At 54.3% G+C, this 21,962-nt stretch overlaps 2 protein-coding genes across 2 annotated transcripts in view; one reads left to right on the top strand and one right to left on the bottom strand.

Annotated features, from left to right (window-relative positions):
• TTC38 (tetratricopeptide repeat domain 38) overlaps positions 1–11,727 on the bottom strand; it is a 25,624-nt gene extending 13,897 nt beyond the window's left edge. The window contains exons 1-7 of the mRNA XM_065945506.1: positions 11,646–11,727; positions 10,584–10,661; positions 7,683–7,764; positions 6,093–6,264; positions 4,935–5,108; positions 3,382–3,457; positions 36–155 (exon numbers count right to left, since the gene is read on the bottom strand). Of these exons, the coding sequence (XP_065801578.1) occupies positions 36–155; positions 3,382–3,457; positions 4,935–5,108; positions 6,093–6,264; positions 7,683–7,764; positions 10,584–10,661; positions 11,646–11,678 (735 nt within the window). The 5' untranslated portion in view covers positions 11,679–11,727. The remainder of the gene's footprint in view (positions 1–35; positions 156–3,381; positions 3,458–4,934; positions 5,109–6,092; positions 6,265–7,682; positions 7,765–10,583; positions 10,662–11,645) is intronic.
• On the top strand, positions 11,677–21,962 carry LOC136170416 (polycystin family receptor for egg jelly-like). The gene is made up of 5 exons (XM_065938602.1): positions 11,677–11,721; positions 11,836–11,916; positions 12,279–12,351; positions 14,749–19,649; positions 19,791–21,962. The coding sequence occupies exons 1-5, from the start codon at positions 11,677–11,679 to the stop codon at positions 21,960–21,962; spliced, it is 7,272 nt and encodes a 2,423-aa protein (XP_065794674.1).

Here is a 21,962-nt window from a genome sequence, read left to right as displayed (position 1 = left end):
AATTTTCCAGGCAGGTGGATGGACGAGCACCGTACCTTCCAGTGGGCTTCCGAGTGCTGCATGAACTCCAGGCCTTCCTGGACCTCCGCTTTCATCTCGTGAATATGCGCAATGGTGTGCACCGACCACGCATCCGTCGGGTTAATGGATAAAGCCTACGTGGGCGGGGGGCGGGGAGGACAAATCGAGATGATGTGTGAGTCAGTCCACCTGGTGACAAAGCGTCCCAGCTGCAGGGGCACCAGGGGCCTGGGCTCTGCCTCAGAGTAACGACCCCAGAGACCCGCCTGTGAATCAGAGACGGGATGCTGCCAACGAGGGTGTCACTGCCCACTTCATGGATGAGGAGACTAAGGCTCAAGGAGGCTGATGACTTGCCCAGAGCCACGCAGTGGGGCAGCAGTGGGGTCTTTCCAAAGCAGGGGCTTATTCAGCCCCTTCGCCCCCAGCCTCGGGTCCACAGCTGAGTCACGTGCAACGTGCCACCCAGCGTCCCCACCTTCCTCTCGGGGCTGCCGTGGAGGCCAGTGGACAGAGTGTGTATGGACTCTGGGGGCTCTCAGCTGCCCCTCCCGACTAGTGCACACACAGGGACCACACGTGTGGCTCTCCAGGCTCGTTCTGATGCTACCGCGAGGAATAACGACAGCCACTCACAGGGCTGGTGGACTTGCCAGCGACGACATGGCAGGGGGACGTGAGGGTACTGAGCGCCTACTGAGCCCGGCACGGGGCAGTAAGCCGAGCTTCACCGTGACCCTGGGGACCACCCACACGAGCCCGGACCCCCCCGGCCCTGCTCCCTCGGCTCCCCCGTGCCTTCACCCCCGCCCCTGGCGCGGCCCCGGCCAGGCGGTCTGCGCCACAGCGTGCGGTATGCGGCCCCACTGCAAGGCCCGGCTGGTCCGCGTGGGGACAGAGAGGGGGCCCGCCTGCAGGGACGCTGGGGGCCTGGGGCGGAGCTCCACAGGACCAGGACGCTGCAGGAGATCCTGGGGGTGCAGCCGAGCAGGCCGGGGCTCCGGGCCCTGTGAACGGGCCCACGAAGGGTGCAGCTCGGGGCTGGGGCTCACGGCAGGGGCTGCTCTCACCCCCTGCGGGGATCGTGGCCGCCCTCCCCCGCTGACCTGCTTCCCCCCCAGTTTCCTGGGGCAGAGTCCACCTGGCCAGGGCGACCTGGCCCTGCTGTCCCCAAACTTTGCTCCCAGCACCCGCCCCGCCCGTCTCTGCCCTAAGCCTCGGTCTATCAGCGCTCCGTCTATCAGCCAGCCCGGGCCTGCCACTCCCCTTACCCTCGGCCGCCCTTTGCTCTTTCTGCCCTGGGGGTTCAGCCTGCAGATGAGGCCCGGGTGTCACCATCATGAAGCCTCTCCTCATCCCAGAGGAGCCTGTGCAGCTTACTCCCAGTTTCCCAGAAGCCTGGCCTTGCCCAGTATCTGTCTGTAGTGGACTGGTGCTGGGGTCAGAGTGTGGGCGCCGGCAGTAGACCAAGTGTGAAGGGAGAGAAGGGGTCCCCACACATCACCCTTCCTGCTCCTGGCGGTTGTGACTCTCGTCTCAGTCCCCCTCTGACTTCCTGAACCATCCTGCCACCCACAGGTGCCCACACGGATGGCGCCCAGCAGGAGGGCCCAATGCCAAGGTGTCCAGGGACCTTCCTGCATCTGGCCCCCTGGGTGGTGACGCCTGGTCCCCCAGCACGGAGCCAAGATTACAGTGAAGTCCCCTGTGTCCCCCCTCAAAGCCGTGACTCAGGACTGCATCACAGACCCTGTCACCTCCTGTCAAGTCCCACCTCTACTTCTGTGAACCCAGAGGTCTGCAGAGACCCATGTGCCCTGTGGCCCCAGGAGGGCACCAATGCCCCCTGGGGAGGGGAGGGTGCTGGGAGCCCTCCAGGGCGACGTCTGGGGGACGAGCCCTGCGGAGCTGGGGAGCAGGTCTGTCCAGGCAGCATGGATGGTGCTCAGGCAGCCTGGGGGAGCCTGGCGCTGCCTTCTGTGGGCTGGCGGCCTTAGCCGTGGCCTCCTGGAGCCCGGTTGCTCTCCTCTGAGTGATGAAGGAGCTCGGTGCCTCGTGGCATTGAATCCAGCAGATGGACCGGCACGTCCAAGTGAGGGCCAGCCCTGAGCCAGGCCCAGGAGCGGTTGTCACTCTCGGGTACATGGTGGTCCCCCCCTGGGCCTCAGTCTCTGCTCCTGGGAGGGGAGGCGCTGGAGGAGGGGCCTCTGAGTCAGAGAAGCCGAGGCCCTGGGGCCTGCAAGCCCAGGGTGTCCAGGGTGCGTCCAGGGTAGCGGCCAGCCAATGTGCCCCAGCACAGAGGGAGGGGCCAGGCCCGCGGGAAGGACTTAGCATCCCACCCGGCTCTGTGCCCTTGGCTGCGGCTGCCTCCGGTGGAGGCGGTACTCAAGAGAAGGCTTGGCCAGCAGGCCCCAGGGCAGGTCAGGGCCCGCCGGAAGCAGGCTGACGAGATAAAATTTGTATTTTAAGGCAGGACCAGAAAAATGAAGCCTAAGATCCTCTCTGTGCCTGTTCGGGCCTCCTCCCTGGCTCCCCATGTGCAGCGCACGCCTGCGTCACACATTAACCAGAGCTCCTCAAAGAAGGGGGTGCCTGCTCCGCCCTGGAGACGGAGTCTTCCCTCTCCTTGGACGCCAGCAGTCTAAGTTCTTCAGAGACACAGCCCTTCCCAGCCCTGCAGTGGCGCGTGGTGACTTGCTGCTCGCTTTGTTCGAGCTTATCCAGACTGTGTGTCCTTGGTGACCTTCAGGGAAAATATCAGGATGTCATTTTGATGTTCGGTCCTTTGTCTCACAAAAGTAGGCAACTGTACCTTCAAGTTCTAACAGGCAGAACAGTGCTCAGAACTGTCTGCTTCCCGGTTTACAATCCTCAGTTTGGCTCGAGTAAAATTCCCTTTCTTTCCTCCTTAACTTGATAGTTCAGTGACGATAGTTTTTGGCGGCAAGCCTCACTCAGCACCTAATGGGCCTCTCCTGGAGGCTTGGTGCTGTCGGCAACGCTTAGAAACCTGCGGTTCCAGGTGGGAGAAGCAACGCTGACACCCATCTCCCACCTACACAGTTTGGGTCCAGAACACACACGGGGGGCCCTGGAGACACGGAGCTGGGAGTGCACAGGGCCGTCACGCCGTGTGACCCGGAGGGAGAAGGGTGGACGGAACCTCACGGGCCTTCCCCCACCTGTGCAAGGTAGCTCTGCAGACCCTAGGGGCACAAGTGACCGGAGGGGGCTGCCCTCTCTGCTAACACAAGCCCTCCCAGCAGGAAACGGGGTGCAGAATGGGGGGCCGAGCCTGGCCTGCTCTGCGCCCCTGACGCCGCTCCCCCAGGGGTCCCGCACCGGGAAGGGCCGACCTACCTCTTTGGCCAGCTTCTCCGCCCGATCATAGAGATTGGTTTCCATTAGTCCGAAAGAATAGATGCCTTTCACGTAGCTGGAAACAGAAACAGAGATGATTATTTTTTTTAAATGGATGGGAACCACTCCACCCACGACACGGCCGGAGCAGGGTTGTGTCCCCCCAGACGGTATGTCTGGACACACGCCCTACGTGGAATTCGAATCTTTGCGGCTCATGATCAAGTTAAGATGAGGCCATCCTGGATGAGGGTGGGCCCTAAACCAAACGACTGGTGTCCTTATAAGAGAAAGGAGAGGAAGGCAGAACACACAGGGACACACACACAGAGGACAGGCAGTCACGTGGAGACGAAGGCAGAGACTGGAACGATTTCAGACTTGCCAGTCCCCACAGTCACTGGAGCCAACTCCGTAAAATAAATGCACCTCCCTCCCTCCTCTGCCCTCTCTCTCTCCCTGTGTGTGTGTGTGTGTGTGTAAATAACATAGATATAGATATACATATCCTGGGTTTCCCTCGTGGCTCAGTGGTGAAGAATCTGCCTGCCAATGTAGGAGACTCGGGTTGGATCCCTGGGTCGGGAAGATCTCTTGGAGGAGGAAATGGCCACCCACTCTAGTATTCTTTCTCTCTATTCTTTCTCTAATCCCGGAGAATTCCATGGACAGAGAAGCCTGGCGGGCTAAGTCCATGGGGTCGGACACAAAACTTAGTGACCACATAATAAATACACATCCTATTGGTTTCTGTTTTCTGGAGAACCCTGACAACACAGCTCTTCAGTCTATTAATCCACTTGCCCTCCACAACAATCCTATGATTAAGATGCAGTGGAGGTGACCCCGGGTGGCGGTCCCTAGGCCTGCTCACAGTTATTCCACGCCTCCCTCTCCTTCCAGGCCATGGTAGTGCTGCGCTTCCTGGCCTCCCGTGGCGGGGGGCGGGGGAGGGGGCTGACTGGATCTGGCCAGCAACTCAGAGCACTTCACTCTGAGCACTAATGCCATTGCGAGTCCCCCAGGAGAGCTCTCTTCCCTCTGAGCAGCTGGCGTGTCCAGAAAGTCGTGGCTTCACCAGCTGGGATCCCAGAAGGAGACAATGGCATGGGCCCAGAGCCTCCGCCCGCCTATGATGGACACGTATTATGAGGGAGAAGCTCGCCTTTATTGTAATAAGAAGTGGAGAAAAAGATCTAGAGGATGTTTGTTACTGCAGCAAAACCTACCTTGTGCTGACTGATACATAATGGTATTACTTCATTCCCAGGATGGGATAAAGATCAAGTGAAGATGTGACGCCTTTTCACTTTTTTTTTTTCCTGACCAAGACCTGTGGCTTGCAGAACCTTAGTTCCCTGACCAGGGGTCAAACCCAGGCACAGAGACCTGACCCTGGACCACCAGGGAACTCCCACCTTTTCACTTCGGAGAAACAGGAAAGAGCAACAGCAGCCTCACGAGTTTCAGGGCAGGGCCAGGAGAGCTGCCATTCTTCAGGGCAGAGGAGAGAGGCTGAGACAGGAGTGATGTGACTCCCAGCTGGCACCGACCTGCTCAGGGGGATGTCGGGCGTCCAGAAGGGATAAATTCGAGCCACGGAATCTCGCATTTGCTCCTGGTAGCCCAGGTAAAAGTAGGCATCGTGGGAAAACTTCAGGGCCAACATGTCTGTTGGGTGGTCCCGGAGAATTTGCTCCCACAGCTCACAGGCTTTCGGGAAGTTCCTGGAAGCCAAGAGAGGTGTCTCAGCAACCCCGAACCCAGTTCACAAACAGCAAGTGGAAGGGGCTTCCCTTCCTGCCAGTGTCACGGCTTGCACTGAACGGGTTAAAATACACAGGCACATTTCTGTGTCAGGTTATGGCTCAGAAAATGCAAAAGCCAGTGGGATGTTTTACTTTCTAACTCAAGCAAAAAAAAAAAAAAAGAAAAAAAACGGTTTCACAAGTTGCCAATTCACCTGAGACCAAACACCAGCTGTGGGAAGCCTGAGAGGTGGAATTCCAACCCTGCGCTGACATTCACACTGATTCCCCAGGAAGACAGTGACGGACAGGGAAGCCTGGTGTGCTGCAGTCCGTGGGGTCACGGAGAGTCAGACACAGCTTGGCGACTGAACAACAGCAACGACACCAGGGAGACTGGGACAGAGCTCTGTCTCAGCTTCAGAACGCGGTCACCCAGGTCTGCGGGCATCTCCCCTGCACGAGCAGACACACGGGGTGTCCTGGGGGCACAGGACACACAGGGGGACAGCGTGGGAACCAGAGGGGCAGGGGGCAATGGGCAGATGCTCGCCTGGTGTGTTAGGACCAGGAGTCTAAGGGCAAGGGTCTTCCTCTCTCTTTTATCTATTTCTTTACTGTGATCCTATTATTTTTGATGATGTCATCCAGTCGCTAAGCTGTGTCTGACTCTTTGTGACCCCATGGACTGTGCCAATTATTTTTGTAACGAAAATAATAACCAACTTATTCAATGAAACCAAATAAGCTGCTTCGAATGTCAGACTAGGAATCTGAACCAACCGTGTCCCCAGTCAGCAGAGGATACCGCGGCAGACATGGTGCGGCTCTCAATCAAACAGGCATGGGAGGCAGGGTGGGCATCACCCCCCAGCCCCCTCTGCGCAGTGCTGGGGCAGCCCGTGGAACTGGCCAGCGAGCGTGGTCCTGGAGGCCAGCCCCTGGCCCAGGGAGGCCCCTCACCCCTTGGCAAAGGTCTCTACTGCAGACACGTGCAGCTGCTCCCGGTGGGTCAGGGGCTGGGTTTTGGAAATCTCCACCATCGTCTTCACGGCCACATCCAGCTCTTTGTCCAGCCTCACGGAGCTTCCGGTGCCAATAAGCACAAGGCCATTAGCGATGGCGTGGCCCATGGCTGGTGAAAAGTGGGAAAAGAGCTGGTGATTCAGACGGTCCTGCCCAGCCCAGGCAGCCCCGCAGGTGAAATAAACACCCCATATCCTAGGAGGGGCAAGTCAGGAGGCTTTAGGCTGTGTCTCCACCAACAGTGCAGAGCTCAGATCCTCACCATCCGCATGGAGGTGCAGCAATCCTAACACATCCTGCACCCCCCAAGCACTTTTTCAGCTAGGACATTCCGGGGAGCACCAGTGTGTGGGGCACCTGTGCCACCCCTCACTGGATGAGCTGGTTAGGGGCTGCCTCAGGGCGCTTCGGAAGCCCCTCTGCTTCCTTCATCAGCTGCTACTATCACTGCCACCAGCACAGGGCCTCCCAGGGGCCACCCAGTAGATGCTATCAGGGGGGCGGCCCCCAGAGCACAGAAGCCGTGATCCTGTCTTGGCTGCCTTCCTGCGCTGAAAACTTGGTGGCTGAGAAAGATCGGGGCGGGGGGTTGCCTTGCGGCCCTTGCAGCAGTCTAGGGCCCCGGGTCCCACCTGGGATTGCCAGCCCCTGTCCTGACAGAGGAAGGATGTCCACTGGTGTTTCAAACTCCAGGCCCTAGTCCGGGTCTGGGACCTAGGACCCAACCGCAGTGCTAGGACCACATGTGGCCCCTGTGTCTGACCTGTGGGCCAGGGTCTGCTCAGAGAGCCTGAGCCCATGCCCAGAGGCTAGCTCCCCTGACAGCTTCCTTCATCCCCTGTTCTGTGCCCCTTGCCCTCAGTGGGACCTGGCCATGGCAGGGGGCAGCGGTGGAAGGGGGAGTCCCTGCTGCCCTCCCCTCTCAGCCCTTCCCCCCAGCCCAGAGCCTTACCCAGGCTAGGGCTACCCTGCTGGGGTTCTGGAATGCACTGGCCAGACCCCCATGCCTGCCATGCACATGGCTTGCCTGTGACCACAGCCCCTGTCCCCAGGTCAGTCTCCCCTGCCCCAGCCTCTCTGGGGAGGGCCTCACTAGGAGGAGGCCTCACTAGTGTGCAGAAAGGCTGCAGTGGCCACTTCTTGTGTTTCCAGGGGGGTCCAGGCTTTGGATTGAGACAGCCGTGTCTGATCCCAGATCCCCAACTACCAGTTGGGTAGCTTTGGGTATATTTCTTACTCTGTCTGAACCTCAGTTTCCTCATCTGAGAAATGGGATCAGAGTCTTTCTTGCATAATTGATGTACAATTAAGGAAAATATTTGGAAGATACCTTCTATAGAAACTGGCATCTTTATGGGAGCAGCTGTTATTCCAAGCACAGTGGTGACTGTGATCTTCCCTTCCTCCCAGCCTGGTCACTGCCACAGGCCTGCCCTCTGCGGCCCAGCTGAGGTCTGTACTCAGAGAACCAGTAAGGGGCTGGACTCATGAAACACAGCCCTCAGCCCAGGGGGAAGCATCACTCACCGAAGGTCGGATCTGCCGCTTTGAGCTTTGACAGGCAGCTCTCAATGCCACCAAGGCCCTGGTCGTTGGTCCATTTTACGTACTGAAATTTAAAAGGTGAAATAAAGCTGTCCCCAGGGAGCTTTTAGTTCATGTAAATGAAGGTGTGTATCCAAACCTTTTTTTTCCTCTCTCTAGAACACTGAGTATTTTCTGAACCTCAGCTCAAAGAAAATATAACTGGGGTGCATCTCAGATGAAGACACTTAGTACATATAACTCAAAGCACATTTTCAAGGGCTAGTGAGGCCTCTGTGTCCAAAAAAGATACATCTAAAGGAAAGTCCTTCCTGACAGGCAACCTGCCCATAGTGTCAGCATCGTCAGCCTCAAGAGGGCACTAGACATTTGGGTACTTCCATTTATTCTTTTAAAAAAAGAACCATAGTAAACATTCATTATAGAAAGTTAGGAAGGGCTTCCCGGGTGGCTCAGGGGTAAAGAATCCTCCTGCCGGTGCAGGGGACATGGGTTCCATCCCTGGTCCACAGTCCACAGACCGTGGAGCAACTAAGCCCATGTGCCACGATTATCGAGCCTGTGCTCTACGCTCTAGACGCCACGCTCTGCAACAAAAGGAGCCACTGCAATGAGAAGCCCCCGCTAGCTGCAACTAGAGAAAAGTCTGAGCAGCAGTGAAGACCCAGTGCAGCCAAAAATAAATTTTAAGATATATTAAAAGAGAAAAGAGGAAGCGGCGCACAAGCTGGAAGATCAAACTTGTTCTAATTTCCTTGGTGGCTCAACTGGTGAAGTGTCCACCTGCGATGCAGGAGACCCCGGTTCGATTTCTGGGTCAGGAAGATCCACTGGAGAAGGAATAGGCTACCCACTCCAGTATTCTTGGGCTTCCCTTGTATTGCTCAGCTGGTAAACAATCCGCCTGCAATCTGGGAGACCCGGGCTTGATCCCTGGGTTGGGAAGATCCCCGGGAGAAGGGAAAGGCTACTCCCGCCAGTATTGTGGCCTGGAGAATTCCATGGACTCATATAGTCCATGGGGTCTCAAAGAGAGTTGGACACGACTAAGCAACTTTCACTTTCACTTTCACCCTAATTTCATCTCATCATCGTTCTTGACAATTTGTTTCTAGGCTCTCTGATTTAATGCCTACTTACTGATTCGGCTGCACTGGGTCTTAGCCGTGGCACTCGGGACCCCTGACCTCTTACGGCAGCAGGGCCTTTTAGCTGCAGCACTGGAGCTCAGGGGCAGCAGGCAGGATCCTTGGCCAGGGATGGAACCCGGCCTAGCACTGCGAGTATGAAGCTGCAGCCACCAAACCACCAGGAAAAATCCCGTAATGCCTAGCTTTTAAAACTCTGTCGGACATTCCCGGCGGTTCAGGGGTTGAGATTCTGTGCGCTTCCAATGCAGGGGCTGCATTTCCAGTTCCATCCCTGCTGGGGGAACTAGGGTCCCACTTGTCGGGTGGCCCAAATCATAAAACAGAAACGATACTGTAACAAATGCAATAAAGACTTTAGAAAAGATCCACATCAAAAAAAAAAAAAAAAAAGAAATCTTAAAAAAAAAATCCTAAAACCATAATAATGCATTAGATTTTAGAATGTGCTCTGTCAGATATCCAACCTCCACCTATACAGAATTAGCACGTGGCATTTTAACAAGACTTGAGGGAGTGGGCACAGAGACAAGGACTCATGGGAGAGCACACACACTGGCATGGTTTGGAGCGTGGGGCTGCGCTGGGGAATGGTTCCTGTAACAAATCATGCTCTGCAAAAGCCAAAAGGGGAAGGGGACAAACAGGCAAAGAGCTCAGAGGCACACGGTGGAGGCCCTGGGCAAGCCGACGGCATGTCACTGGTTGTCTCTTGGATGGCCCTTATGTTGCTAGCAGCTTCCTTGGTCCTTATGCTACATGGATGGAATCAGTAGGTAGCAGTCTTACTGCTCTTGGAAGAGCCCCGCCCTAGTTTTCCATCAAGGTGTGTAGACCCAGGTGCCTCCTGCCCCTCTTAACTCGCTGCAGGAGTCAGCCCCACGCTCCGGGCCTTAGCTCCCCTACCTGTCAACCAAAGTATTTGGACCTTACCTCTGTGACGCTCCTAGTTCTAAGACTATAGGCTCCTTCACTGCAGTTAAAAATGACTGATGATACGGTGGAAGGTCTTAGAACAGTCACAGGTGGAGGAGTATATTCACAGATTAGACCCAGAAGAGGGGAGGGGGGGCTCATGTCCTAAATGGAGGAGATCCACACCAAAAACCCCAGCACCCTCACAGACCAACGCCCGCCGCCTGAAGGACCTCCCAGCTATGTCCTGGGGCAGGCGGAACTGTTCCCCCATCCTGCAGATACAGAGGACATGGATTCTATTGCACTGGATTGCTCAAGTCTGCATGCAGCTTAAAAAGCATCCATGGCTTTCTGAGTCACTGACTGTGGGACTTGGGAGCAGCCTGAGCCATTGGTCCTATACAAGGATGCTTCAAGGCATCATGAAGTTCCCCAGGAAGTCTTTCTACACTCAAGTTTACAATAACTCTGGGTACAAGTGGGGTTAACGGGCTACAATGTTTATAAAATCAGAATAAAGTGGGAAAGCTCTGAATGCTTCCATGCCATGCCTGTATGCAGTCACCACTGACCAGCTCAACTTGGACAGCACATGGCACTTGGCAGTTTGACTGTAACCTTCAGCAAGCTATGCGGATGGAAGCTATGCGGGCCACAGTGGGCCCGTGTGGAAGCACCATGTCCTCGTGACGCAAATAAATGCAGCCGTCAGACACACCAAACATTTATCTCATGAACACAAAAACCATTCACCAATTTAAGAAACCTCCTCTTGGATCTTTACAGACGCAACTGCCACTTCCCTCTGCAAACGCACCTGGGTCAGGGTGGCGTCAAACAGCCTGCAGGCCTCGTTGCTTGGTGTTGAGAGTGGCAGCCCGGCATCCTTCCATGCCTGCGCACAGCAAGAAGCGGTCTTATTTCTTGCAGCCTTCCCAAGGAGCACGCGCGAGCCTCCACCCCCAAACCCGGAAGAAGCTGATGCCTGTACTCTGCAGGTATCGGCCTGGAAAAGCCCCATCCTTGCGGGGCAGATGCGGACTCCCAGATTTCATAGACGGTGCAGTTCAAAGAGAGTTGAATCCTGGGTGGGGCCATCCCTAAGTAAACAGCAGGGACTTCTGAGCAGCCAACTGCCCTCAGGCAAGCTCCTCCCTCCCGCTGACCTTTGTCTGGCCCCTCCGTGAAATGGGGCTCTGGAGGATACCTGGGTGCCTGGGACGTGACCCCCGGGGACCCCACGCCCAGCAAGGGTGAGGCACTCATCAGGCTGCAGCAGGGTATGCCAGGGCAAAGGAGGGGCTAGAGGTGGAGTCCAAATCCAGGTGGGTGGTCCTTCTCCCTGGCCGGCAGGGCGCCAACCACCAAGGGGTTCCTCTCACCCCAGTTTTCAGCCACAGGATTCGGACCTTAGGGAACACCTGCAGCCCTCAGCACTCTGCACCGTAGTGGCGGCCCAGGCGTCCTGCCGAGCCACAGGCCACTCTTCTCACTCCCGGAGCGCAGCCGGCGGCCCCTCAAGTGAGAGTGGGGCAGGTCCCGTCACTCCTCCCCCTCGGGCCCCAGCGAGACGCAGACGACACCCTCCACCGCCGGCCTCCTCTCCGTGCGGCTGCGGGGTTGCTGGGCTACGCAACCCCGAGGATTAAGAGGCTCTGGGCTCTCCGCGGGGCCGGGCCTCCTGCCACGGATCTCTCGGTGGTGGGGCGCACCGGGGATCCTCTGGTGCCTTCCGTGTGCCTGGGACTCCCGCGGGGCTGCCGGGGGGGCCCTGTCACCACCGCACCCCGGGAAGCTCTCGTCCTACCAGCCCACACGGCGCGGGGCCGCCCCGGGGATGCGGGGCCGCGGGCGCTCGGCCGAGGGCGGCCTCGGGTACCTGACAGTCGCGAAGCGGCGTGGTGGCGGCCATGGTGCGGGTTCCCGGCCGCCGTGCTGCCTCCGCGCCCTTCCGCGTGGGGGCGGGGTGTCGCGCCTCGGGGGCGGGGCTGGGGGCGGGACGCGGAGGACCCCGCCCACTACTTGCTGTCCACACCTCCGGGTAACCCCCGGAGGGTTACCCTCCCCAGGCTGGCAACTTTGCTGTGAGCCCCCACCTACCGGATCAGAGCCAGGGGCGGCAGGGGCGGAGGGCGGGCGTGGGAGAGCGGGTGGGATGAGGGAGTCCCTTTCCATGGGGACCCCCTGAGAGGTGACTGCAGGGACCCCCGGCAGGCAGAGGAGCCCTGGGGCAGCGGTCCTTTGAACAACAAGTGGGACCAGGGGGGCGTGCTGTAAGGGCCCCGACCCCGGATGCCTCTGTCCTGGGTGTGGCCCGGACAGTTGCACGGGGCCTCACACTGAGAAGGACCCCATGCTCGCTTTAAGCCTCTGCTGTGGTCATCTTGAAATTCTTGACCATCTTTGAACAAGGTTCCTACATTTTGACTTTGCACAGGGCCCTGAAAATCATGTAGTCGGGCTTCTGACAGCCAATGCATTAGCACGTGCATCTTTTCTGAATTCCCCACAGCTCACCTCCATGGCCACTAACCCCAAACTGAGTCAGGACCAGCTCACTCACGTGCTGAGCGTCCTTGCAGCAGGCATGCCTGTGCCTTTGGTTTCCCCTGACCCCGCCTAAGAGGCCCCTGATCTTTCAACCCTGTCCACCTGCAGTCTATCTCCCTCACAGCAGGAGGATGCTTCCAACCTGGAAATCAGATCAGGCCCTTCCCCGCTCAAAACCCTCAAACACTTCCCAACCCACTTGAGATAACATTCAAATACACCACCATGGTCTCTGAGGCCCAGCTTGACTGGTCACTGGCCGTCTCTCCAATGACATCGTCTACCACTTCCTCTCCTCTCTGCTTACTCAAGCCCCACTACTAACCTTCTCTCTCTTTCCTGCCTCCCTGTCCTAGTTATGCCCTTCCCTAGCTCTTTGTGAGGCATGCTCCCTCATTTCATGCTGATCTGTTGGCTCAGAGGGCACCTCCTCGAAGAGGCCTTCCTTGATTCCCCATCTCACTGTTATTCATATCTCTACCTGCCTCATTTGTCTTCATATCACATCTCACAGTTATACTCAAAATCCCTCACGCTTAGGTTAGTTTTGATTGTCGCTCAACCTGTTACGGGAAGCACACTGATTGAAACCGCCCACCCTGGCCAGGCACCATAGTAACCATTTGCATGAGTTGTTTTATGACAGGAGGTCCTGGTAAGGAACAGGGAACTAATAAGCCTCCAGCAACCAGAGAGTTCAGGAAAGGTAAAAAGGAGACACCACCTGTCCAACCACCTCCCAGAATCCTTCTCTCTGGCATCCATCTTGGCTGAACAAAGCGTGCACCACCAGGAAGGACTCTGACTCAGAATGATTGGCTAAGGACAACCCAGAAACTAATCCCATCACCATAAATCCCGAGACTGTGAGCCATGTGACAGAGCCGTTCTCCTGGGTTCCCTCACCCTCCTGCTCTCCCCCAGGCGCCCTTTCCCAATAAAATCTCTTGTTTTGTCAGCACATGTGTCTCCTCGGGGCAATTCATTTCTGAGTGTTAGACAAGAGCCCAGTTTCGGGCCCTGGAAGGGGTACCCCTTCCTGCAACAAACCCCTTTATAATGGAAGCTCCATGGGAACTAGGCCTAGGGCTAATGCCTAGAAAAATGCCTGGTGTATAATAGGTGCTTGAAAGCTGTTTAAAATGACCAGTGTTAAATGAATTAATGGGGAACAAAAAGGAAAACAATCAGACATATCAATGGATAATCTGAGAAAGTAAGAAAACAAATAATTGAAGTGACAGATCTAATCCAAACATGTCAATAATTACATGAGATGCTGAGAGTACTTACATTAAATGCTGATGGCCATTTCTTCTTGTTCAGTCACTAAGTCCTGTCTGATTCTTTGCCACCCTATAGACTGAACCTCGCGAGGTTTCTCTGTCATTCACTGTCTCTCAGAGCTTGCTCAAACTCCCATCCATTGAGTCAGTGATACTATCTAACATCTCATCCTCTGCCCTCCCTTTTCCATTTGTTTCAATCTTTCCCAGCATCCGGGTCTTTACCAAGGAGCTGGCTCTTTCCATCAGGTGACCAAATATTGGAGCTTCAGCATTAGTCCTTCCAATGAATATTCATGGTTAATTGTCTAGATAACTGAATTAAAAGGAACAGATTGAATGAGTGGATAAAACTATAAAACTCTATTAAATGTTTCTTGTAAAAGAACACTATAAAATAAAGACATAACTAATCTGAAAGCAAATAAGTGAAAAAAATACATGCCACCTAGAAAATAAGCAGGAGAAGGCAAGTGTGGTCATCTTATTTGACTTCATCCCCAACACCACCATGCACTGCCCTGTTTTATTGAGATATAACTGATGAATAATGTGGTTATTTTCATATCAGGTAAACGAGATTTTAAAACAAAGATTCTGACCAGAGATAAAGACATTTCATATGATAATAGGGACAGGTCAGCAGGAAGACATAATGACAATTCTGTATCTACCTAATAAATAGAGCTCCAAAATATAGGAAACGCAAGTTAACAGAATTAAGAACAAAATAGACAATTCCACGGTTACACTAGGAGAGATTATCACTGTCTCTCAGCAGTTGCTAGAACTAGGAAACACTGCAGACCATACATAGATCTAAGGAACAGTACCACCCTTCTTGACTTGACTCCCAAACAGAGGACAGTACACCCAACGACAGGAGAAGACACACTCTATTCGGGGACACGGGACACACAGATGGACCTAACACAGACCACACGGTGGCCTCACACAAGGCTCAACTCGTTCGAAAAGGTCAAGGATCGCACAGAATATTCTGTGACCGTAACAAAACTGAATTACAGATCAGTAACTGTGGGGATTTTTACAGAAACTCTAAGTGTCTGTAAGTGATAATGTAAGCTGAATTCACAGGTCAGACCCAAGGAGAGGAAACTGAACGACTGATTTCCTGGGCCGCAGGAAGCCCGCTGACCACGCTGACCTCAGGCCACCATGGCCCCCAAACCCCACGCCCGCCGGGACCCCGGCCCGCGCCCCGCGCCCCGGCCGCCCCGAGCCCCGGCCGCCCCGCGCCGCACACGCCGTGGCCGTTGGCCCTCCGCCCTGCGCCTCCGACGCAGCTCGCACCGGGCGCTGCCATGGGGCCCGGGCCGGCTCTCCTGCTCCTGGGCCTGGGCCTGGGCCTGGGCTGTGGGCCTGGCCGCCAGCCTCCGCCCCCGGCTCCCCCGCAGGCGCCCGGCTCGCCGCGCCGAGACCTCCCCGTCCCGACGCCCGCCTCGGCCCGGCGTTCCCCGTCCGAGACCCAGGCCCTCGTCCAGGCGCGGGGCCCGAAGGCCGCGCTCCGCTCGGTGAGGGCCTCCCGGGACCCTGGGGAGCGGGGCGCAGGCTTTGGCGGCCTTGGAGCCGGCCGCGCCCGCGTCAGCCTCCGGGCCCGCGCGGCCCCGGGGGGCGGCATCTTCCTGAGCGGCCGCCGCAACCTCTGCCTGCCGGCCGGGCGTCCCGCGCGCCTCGCGCCGCGCTGCCTCCGCGCGCACGTCCAGCTGCGCGCCCGCCGCGCCGCCGCCACCGCGCCCGCGCCCGCGCCGGTGGACCTGCAGCTGTCCGCGCCCGGCGGCCGGCTCTCCCTGCGCTGGCTGGCCCGCCTGCCGCGCTCGCTCGGGCCTCTGGAGTGGACCTTCCGCCTCGGGCTGCTCGGGCCTGCGGCCGCCGAGCGCCACGCGTTGCCCCGTCGGGCTCTGCGCCGCGCCCGGCGCTCCTACCCGGGATTCGTGGCCCGAACCGAGTGTCCCACGGACGGACCCACCCCGGTGGTCTTAGAAGCTGTCAGCCTGAACAGCTCGGAACCCGCTGGGTCCTCGGTGTCCTGTCAGGTAACCCGACCGTCGCTCTGTAAATTGGACCCTGTGCGGATAAATAGGAACGACGATAAGCCGGTCCGACTGACCAGGGACATGGGAGACACCTTCAATGCAACAGTCATCCTCTTCTGTCCAACCCAAGATTACTATGAGCGGAGGTGGTATATCTATCCCGTGCCCTATGTAGGAGCCGTGCCCGACTGGAGTAAACCTCTGAGAAACCCACCGGTCAAGTTAGCTGGATTTTCAACGGTGTTGACTCTACCCCCATATTCTTTACCTTGGGGGGTGTATTTGTTTAATTTCACGGTGGTTGTCAGAACGCGGGATCCCCAGGTTCCAGGGCAGAACGACTCAGATAGCATCTATGTCGTCATTTATAAACGTCCCCTGAATGCTGTTATTTCAGGGCCTTCCAACATCACAGTTAATTTCACAGATGGGGTGACTCTCAATGGAAATATGTCTTCTGATCCAGAGGAAACAGACCCTCTAGAGAGAGAGAGACTTAAGTTTCTCTGGTACTGTACCACAGACTCAAGAAACTATGATGGAGAAAACATAACAGTGAGAAGCAAGGAAGTTTGTCTCCCGGAGCAGGTTGATCTCAAGTGGACATTGACCTCTGGTCCTATTCTCACACTTTCTCCAGGAACACTTCAAGGTGGCCGCGTATATTTTTTCAGGCTGGTGATCCAGAAGACCGACCGGTCAGCATTTGCTCATGCAGCATTGCACGTGCTTCAAGGAGCCCCGGTAGCAAGCATCTCATGTATTGAAAACTGTGGCCAGGTTTTGGTTTTATCAGAGAGATTCTCGTTGTCTCTGGATTGCACAGGTTGTACGGCAGGCCGAGATGTCTATTGGTGGTCCATTCTGACGTCTTCAGGTCAGGAGGTGCCATTTGACTGGACGGGGCAAACGTCAACAGGACGGATTGGTGCCCACGTGTCTATAAAGCCTTTTGCTTTCTGGAATTTCAGGGAAGATAAGTTTTGGATTTCATTAAATGCAGCAACTTGGAGTGGAGTCACCTTGGCCTTGAGGTATCCTTTCATTATTCGCCATGTGCCAGTAACCACAGACTGCAAAATTGTTCCAGAAAAAGGAATTTCCTTCATTACAAAGTTTGTTGTCATTTGTACTTGTTTCAAGGATAAGAACATTGTTCTTACATATAAAATAATAGTTCCTGATGTACATGGTTTTGGTGAAATCAGTTCTGTGAAAGAGAATAACTTTGGATCCATCCTGTATTTGGGGAGGAATTGCACATCTCCCCCTTCCTTCCTCCCTGTTGGTCTGTTGGACAGTCACTATGCCTTGAAAATAATAGCTCAGGCATATAATACCTCTCTGGGAGCTTTTTCTCAGGTGAACTTTTACGCCACTGTGTGGCCTCCCACTGACGTGAAGTCATCAACGACTGTGCTGGAGGAGTTATCCAACTTCACCATGGGACCAAATTCCTCCCTGTCTACTTTGCTTCAACAGCAGGATTTTCTAAATGCAAGTTATTTAATATATGTAATAGCATCTGTCTTGAATACCATGAAAACCGACTTAAGTTTGCAACCTGACAAAATTAAACTCCGAGAACACCTTTTCAATCAGACACTCATTCTTCCTATAAACACTTTGGTGAATATTAGCCAGGTGGTCATGGCTGTTACTAAATTAACAGAGAACACCTCTGAGATCAATGCATTCTCTCAGAAACTGGCCACAGTGAGGACTTGGCAAGCAAGCCAAGCCCTCCAAGAGAGTCATCAGAGAGATAAGCACATTTCTTCTGAGCAAATAGAAAGTGTGTGCACTGGAATATTAATAACCTTGTCTAATATCCTGAAACTACTGGTTCATTATGAAGTCTTCGAAGAGCCTTTCCACGTGGTTGAATCTCTAGCAGACACGGTATTGGCTGTGAAAGTGCCAGAGAACGAGACCACTGCCTTGAGGACCTGCAACTTTAAAATGTATGTCAAGAAAACGGAAAAGTGGAATGTTACCAAGTTCTTCAGCACTCAGAAGCACTGTCAGAATTGCTTTTTTCCCACCCTAAACGTGAACAGCATTCCTAGTCTGCCTGCCAACGCTCCGATTTCCACGATGTTTTGTGAATTTGTGGATGACCCTTTCCCTTGGCTAAATTATGGGGAAAACAGCTTGACCCAGGTGGTTGGATTCCGAATGACAGGCGTCGAGGCCACGGGTGATGTGATTGAGATCCCACCTGATGCAGTGGAAGTGTACCTCGTCAGGAAAAACCTGAGCTTTGGCGCTTTTAATCTCACGGTGGGACCCAGCTCAGAGCCGTATGCAGGGGACGAGTCACTGACAAAGACCACAGGGGCGTTTAGCTTCGCTGTGGACTGTGCAGCAGGGAGGGACGTGCTGATCCACATCACGGCAGACGTGTCCGTGTTGTTCACGGTGTCTGTGTACGCGGGCCAGGAGATCACACCCAGCTCTTTTATGACCAGCTACCTGGTGCCTCATAAGATCCCTCCAATTGCCAACGAGAGTGACCTGTTTGACCCGGAGTGTCCGGTGAAGGAGGCCCGCGTGGTTTGCCTCCCCGCGGCCCTGCTGCAGGTCATAGCTCAGCGAACCGATTCCTCCGAGTGCACCGTTGGTGTGCTTCTACAGGCACCTCGCTTCGTCCTAAAACCCAGTAACAAGTTGGTGAGAATTTCTGTTTTCAGCAGTGAATGCTTGGACATGTTTGGGATCCAGAGCGATTGGAGAGAAGGTACCTGCATTGTTGGAGAGAGGACCACTTGGCAAAGAGTGCACTGTATCTGCAAGAACCCACGGCGGGCCAAACGGCAGCTGGATATAATCCAACAGGCCAACCTTCACCTGCGTACCCACTATTTGACGGCCAAGGTCATCGTGGTCCCTAACCCTGTGGATTTACAAGTGGAAGCAGTCAAGAACATCACCCAAAACCCTGTGACCCTCTTCACTGTACTTCTCATTTTGCTGTTGTACATGGTCCTTGCATTCTGGGCCTTGCACAGAGATGAAACGGACCAGTATCTCAGGGAGCACGTGATAGTTCTGCTTGATAATGATCCTTATGATAATGTGTGTTACCTAGTCACTGTTTTTACAGGAAGCCGTTGTGGTTCTGGGACCAGGGCCAGTGTCTTTATCCAACTGCATGGAACCAAAGGTAGCAGTGATGTGCACTGTTTAAGCCACCCACAATTTACAACTCTCTACCGAGGAAGCATCTGCACTTTCCTCCTAACAACAAAAGAGGACTTGGGGGACATCCATTCCCTCCGTGTGTGGCACAACAATGAGGGCAGGTCCCCTGCATGGTATTTAAGTAGAATCAAAGTGGAGAATCTGTTCAGCAGACACATCTGGCTCTTCATGTGCCGAGAATGGCTTTCTATTGACACCTCTCTGGATCGAACCTTTCATGTAACGCCCCCAGATAAGCCTCTGGAGAAACTGGACTTTTTCCTCATCGATTTTAGTTACAAGCTGAGAAGAAGCCACTTGTGGTTCTCTGTTTTTTCTGGTGTCATTTCTGCACCGTTCAATAGGCTCCAGAGGCTGTCCTGTTGCTTAGCCATGCTGTTGTCCACACTTCTGTGTAATATCATGTTCTTTAGTCTAGGCAAGGAGATCAAAGCAGAGCCACAGGAGCTGAGGTACATCAGGTCGATGGTGATCGGATTGGAAAGTGCCTGTATTACCCTCCCTGTGCAACTAGTGATCACATCTTTGTTCATCTATTCCCAGAGGAGACCTCGGGTTACTCTAGGTGAGGTCACTCCTCAGATACATCCTTTGAAACCAGCAGCAAGCGAGCACTGGGAAGAACGACTGGGCAACTGGCATGCCTATGAAATTGACAAGGCAAGATCCCAGGAGCCTGTATCTAAGAGACATCCTTCAAAACCCAAGGCTTCTGTCAAGGTCACCTCTAACAGACAGCCCCTGGCCAGGCAAGCAGAAAGCAAGGTCTCCCGTACCCAAAGCAAGGTCTCCAGAAGTCAAAGCAAGATCTCCAGAGTCCAAAGCAAGGTCTCTAGAAGTCAAAGCAAGATCTCCAGAGTCCAAAGCAAGGTCTCCAGAACCCAAAGCAAGGTCACTCAAGCACAAAGCAGGTTCTCCCACATCCAGGGAAGAAATATAAATACCAATGACCCAAATATTGAAGACAAAACAAATGTTTCTGATGATGAGCAGACTCCCCAGCCAGGTTCGACAACCCTTAAAGAGAAGCCCAGAATGGTCCTGCCACATTGGTGTGTTTGTGTTGCCTGGCTCTTGGTGTTTCTTACCTGTGGCATATCCTCCTTCTTCATTATATTTTATGGACTGACTTATGGCCTCGAAAAGTCAACAGCATGGGTGTTTGCATCGATTTCTGCATTCATTCAGTCAGTCTTTCTAGTGCAGCCATCTAAAATCATATTCCTGTCAGCCTACAGAACACGGAAGGCCAAGTACTGTAAAAACCTTTCATGGATTGGCAACAGCCGCTTCACTGAGATCAAGCTGCACAACGTTCAGAAGGGCCCGGAAGAAATGGACAGACGCCACCGGTACGTCATGGAGCTCCGAAACTCAAGAATGTACCAGCCTCTCACCCAAGACGAAATCACGATATTCAAAAGAAAGAAGAGGATTAAGAGAAGAGCTGTCCTGTTCCTGAGTTATATCCTCACCCACTTCATCTTTCTGGCTCTCTTGCTGAGCCTAGTTGCCATCCTACGCCCCACTGACAGCTTTTACTACAATCAGTTTATTCGTGACCAGTTCTCTGTGGATCTGGCAGGCGTGACCAGGCTGGAAGACATCTATCAGTGGCTGAACTGGGTGCTGTTGCCTCTGCTCCACAATGACCCAAATCCCACATTTCTGCCTGACAGCTCCTCTAAAATCCTTGGCCTGCCGCTTATGAGGCAGGTGAGGGCGCAACCTGGAGAGATAACATGTCTGCCGGCCAAGAAATTTGTGGAGGGCAGCCTCAAAGGAGAGATTCGCTGTCACCCCGAATATGGGATGGACCCAGAAGACACAAAAAACTACTCTGGGTCATGGAATAAAGTTAGTAAGCGGGACACTGACAAGACGACCAAAGGGTTTACTTATAAGCCTCCAGAGAAGAGATGGGCGTACTCTTCCCATGGGCTGTGGCATACCTATGGCTCAGGAGGGTACGCCTTCTACATTTTTCCAGCAGAGCAACAGTTTAATTCCACACTGAGGCTCAGCGAGCTCCAGAAAAGCCGCTGGCTGGATGAGAAGACCTGGTCTGTGATTGTGGAACTGACCACCTTCAATCCAGACATCAGTCTCCTCTGTAGCATCTCCATCATCTTCGAGGTCTCTCAGTTAGGTGTTGTGAACACTAGCCTGAATGCTCACTCCTTCTCGCTCGCTGATTTCGACAGAAAAAACTCAACTGACTCAGCAGAAAATTACTTGTACTTGGCCATCTTCATTTTCTTCCTTGCCTACACTTTTGACGAGGTTTACGTAATCACACAAGAAAGGACTGCCTATGTGCAAAGTGTATATAATTGGCTCAACTTTGCTCTAAAATGCATCTTTACCTTGTTGATCGTGCTCTTTTTCAGGAAGCACTTCTTGGCCATCGGTGTAGTTCGGGCTTACCTGTCAAACCCTGAGGATTTCATGCCCTTTCATGCAGTGGCCCAAGTGGATCACACGGTGAGGGTGATTTTGGGTTTCCTGGTATTTCTGACGATCTTGAAGACGCTCCGGTATTCCAGGGTCTTTTACGATGTGCGTCTGGCTCAGAGGGCCATCCAGATTGCTCTTCCCGGCATCTGCCACATGGCATTGGTGGTATCTGTGTATTTCTTTGTCTTCATGGCATTCGGCTACTTGGTGTTCGGGCAACACGAATGGAACTACAGTGACATGATCCACGCCACCCAGACAATATTTTCCTACTGTGTCTCAGCTTTTCAGAACACAGAATTTTTCAATAACCGGGTTCTCGGTGTCCTCTTCCTCTCATCTTTCATGCTCGTGATGATCTGCATATTGATCAACTTATTTCAGGCAGTGATTTTGTCTGCCTATGAGGAAATGAAGCAGCCCGTATATGAGGAGCCCTCAGAAGAGGCAGAAGCCATGACCTATCTGTGTCACCGGCTAAGATCTGCTTTCTGCTGCCTGTGCTTCAAACCCAGGGCGGAAGACGAACCCAAGTTCCTCATCAACATGGTGTACGGGCAGCCAGAGAAGAACAGCCGCCGCTACCTGGGGCTGAAGACCAGAAACATTAATGGGAAGAAAATGGTTTACCTCGTCGTGTGA

This window comes from Muntiacus reevesi, chromosome 1, assembly GCF_963930625.1.
Source record: "Muntiacus reevesi chromosome 1, mMunRee1.1, whole genome shotgun sequence".
Taxonomy (NCBI): domain Eukaryota; kingdom Metazoa; phylum Chordata; class Mammalia; order Artiodactyla; family Cervidae; genus Muntiacus; species Muntiacus reevesi.
The sequence above is the reverse complement of the archived record's forward strand: the minus strand, read 5'-3'. Positions and strand labels throughout refer to the sequence as shown.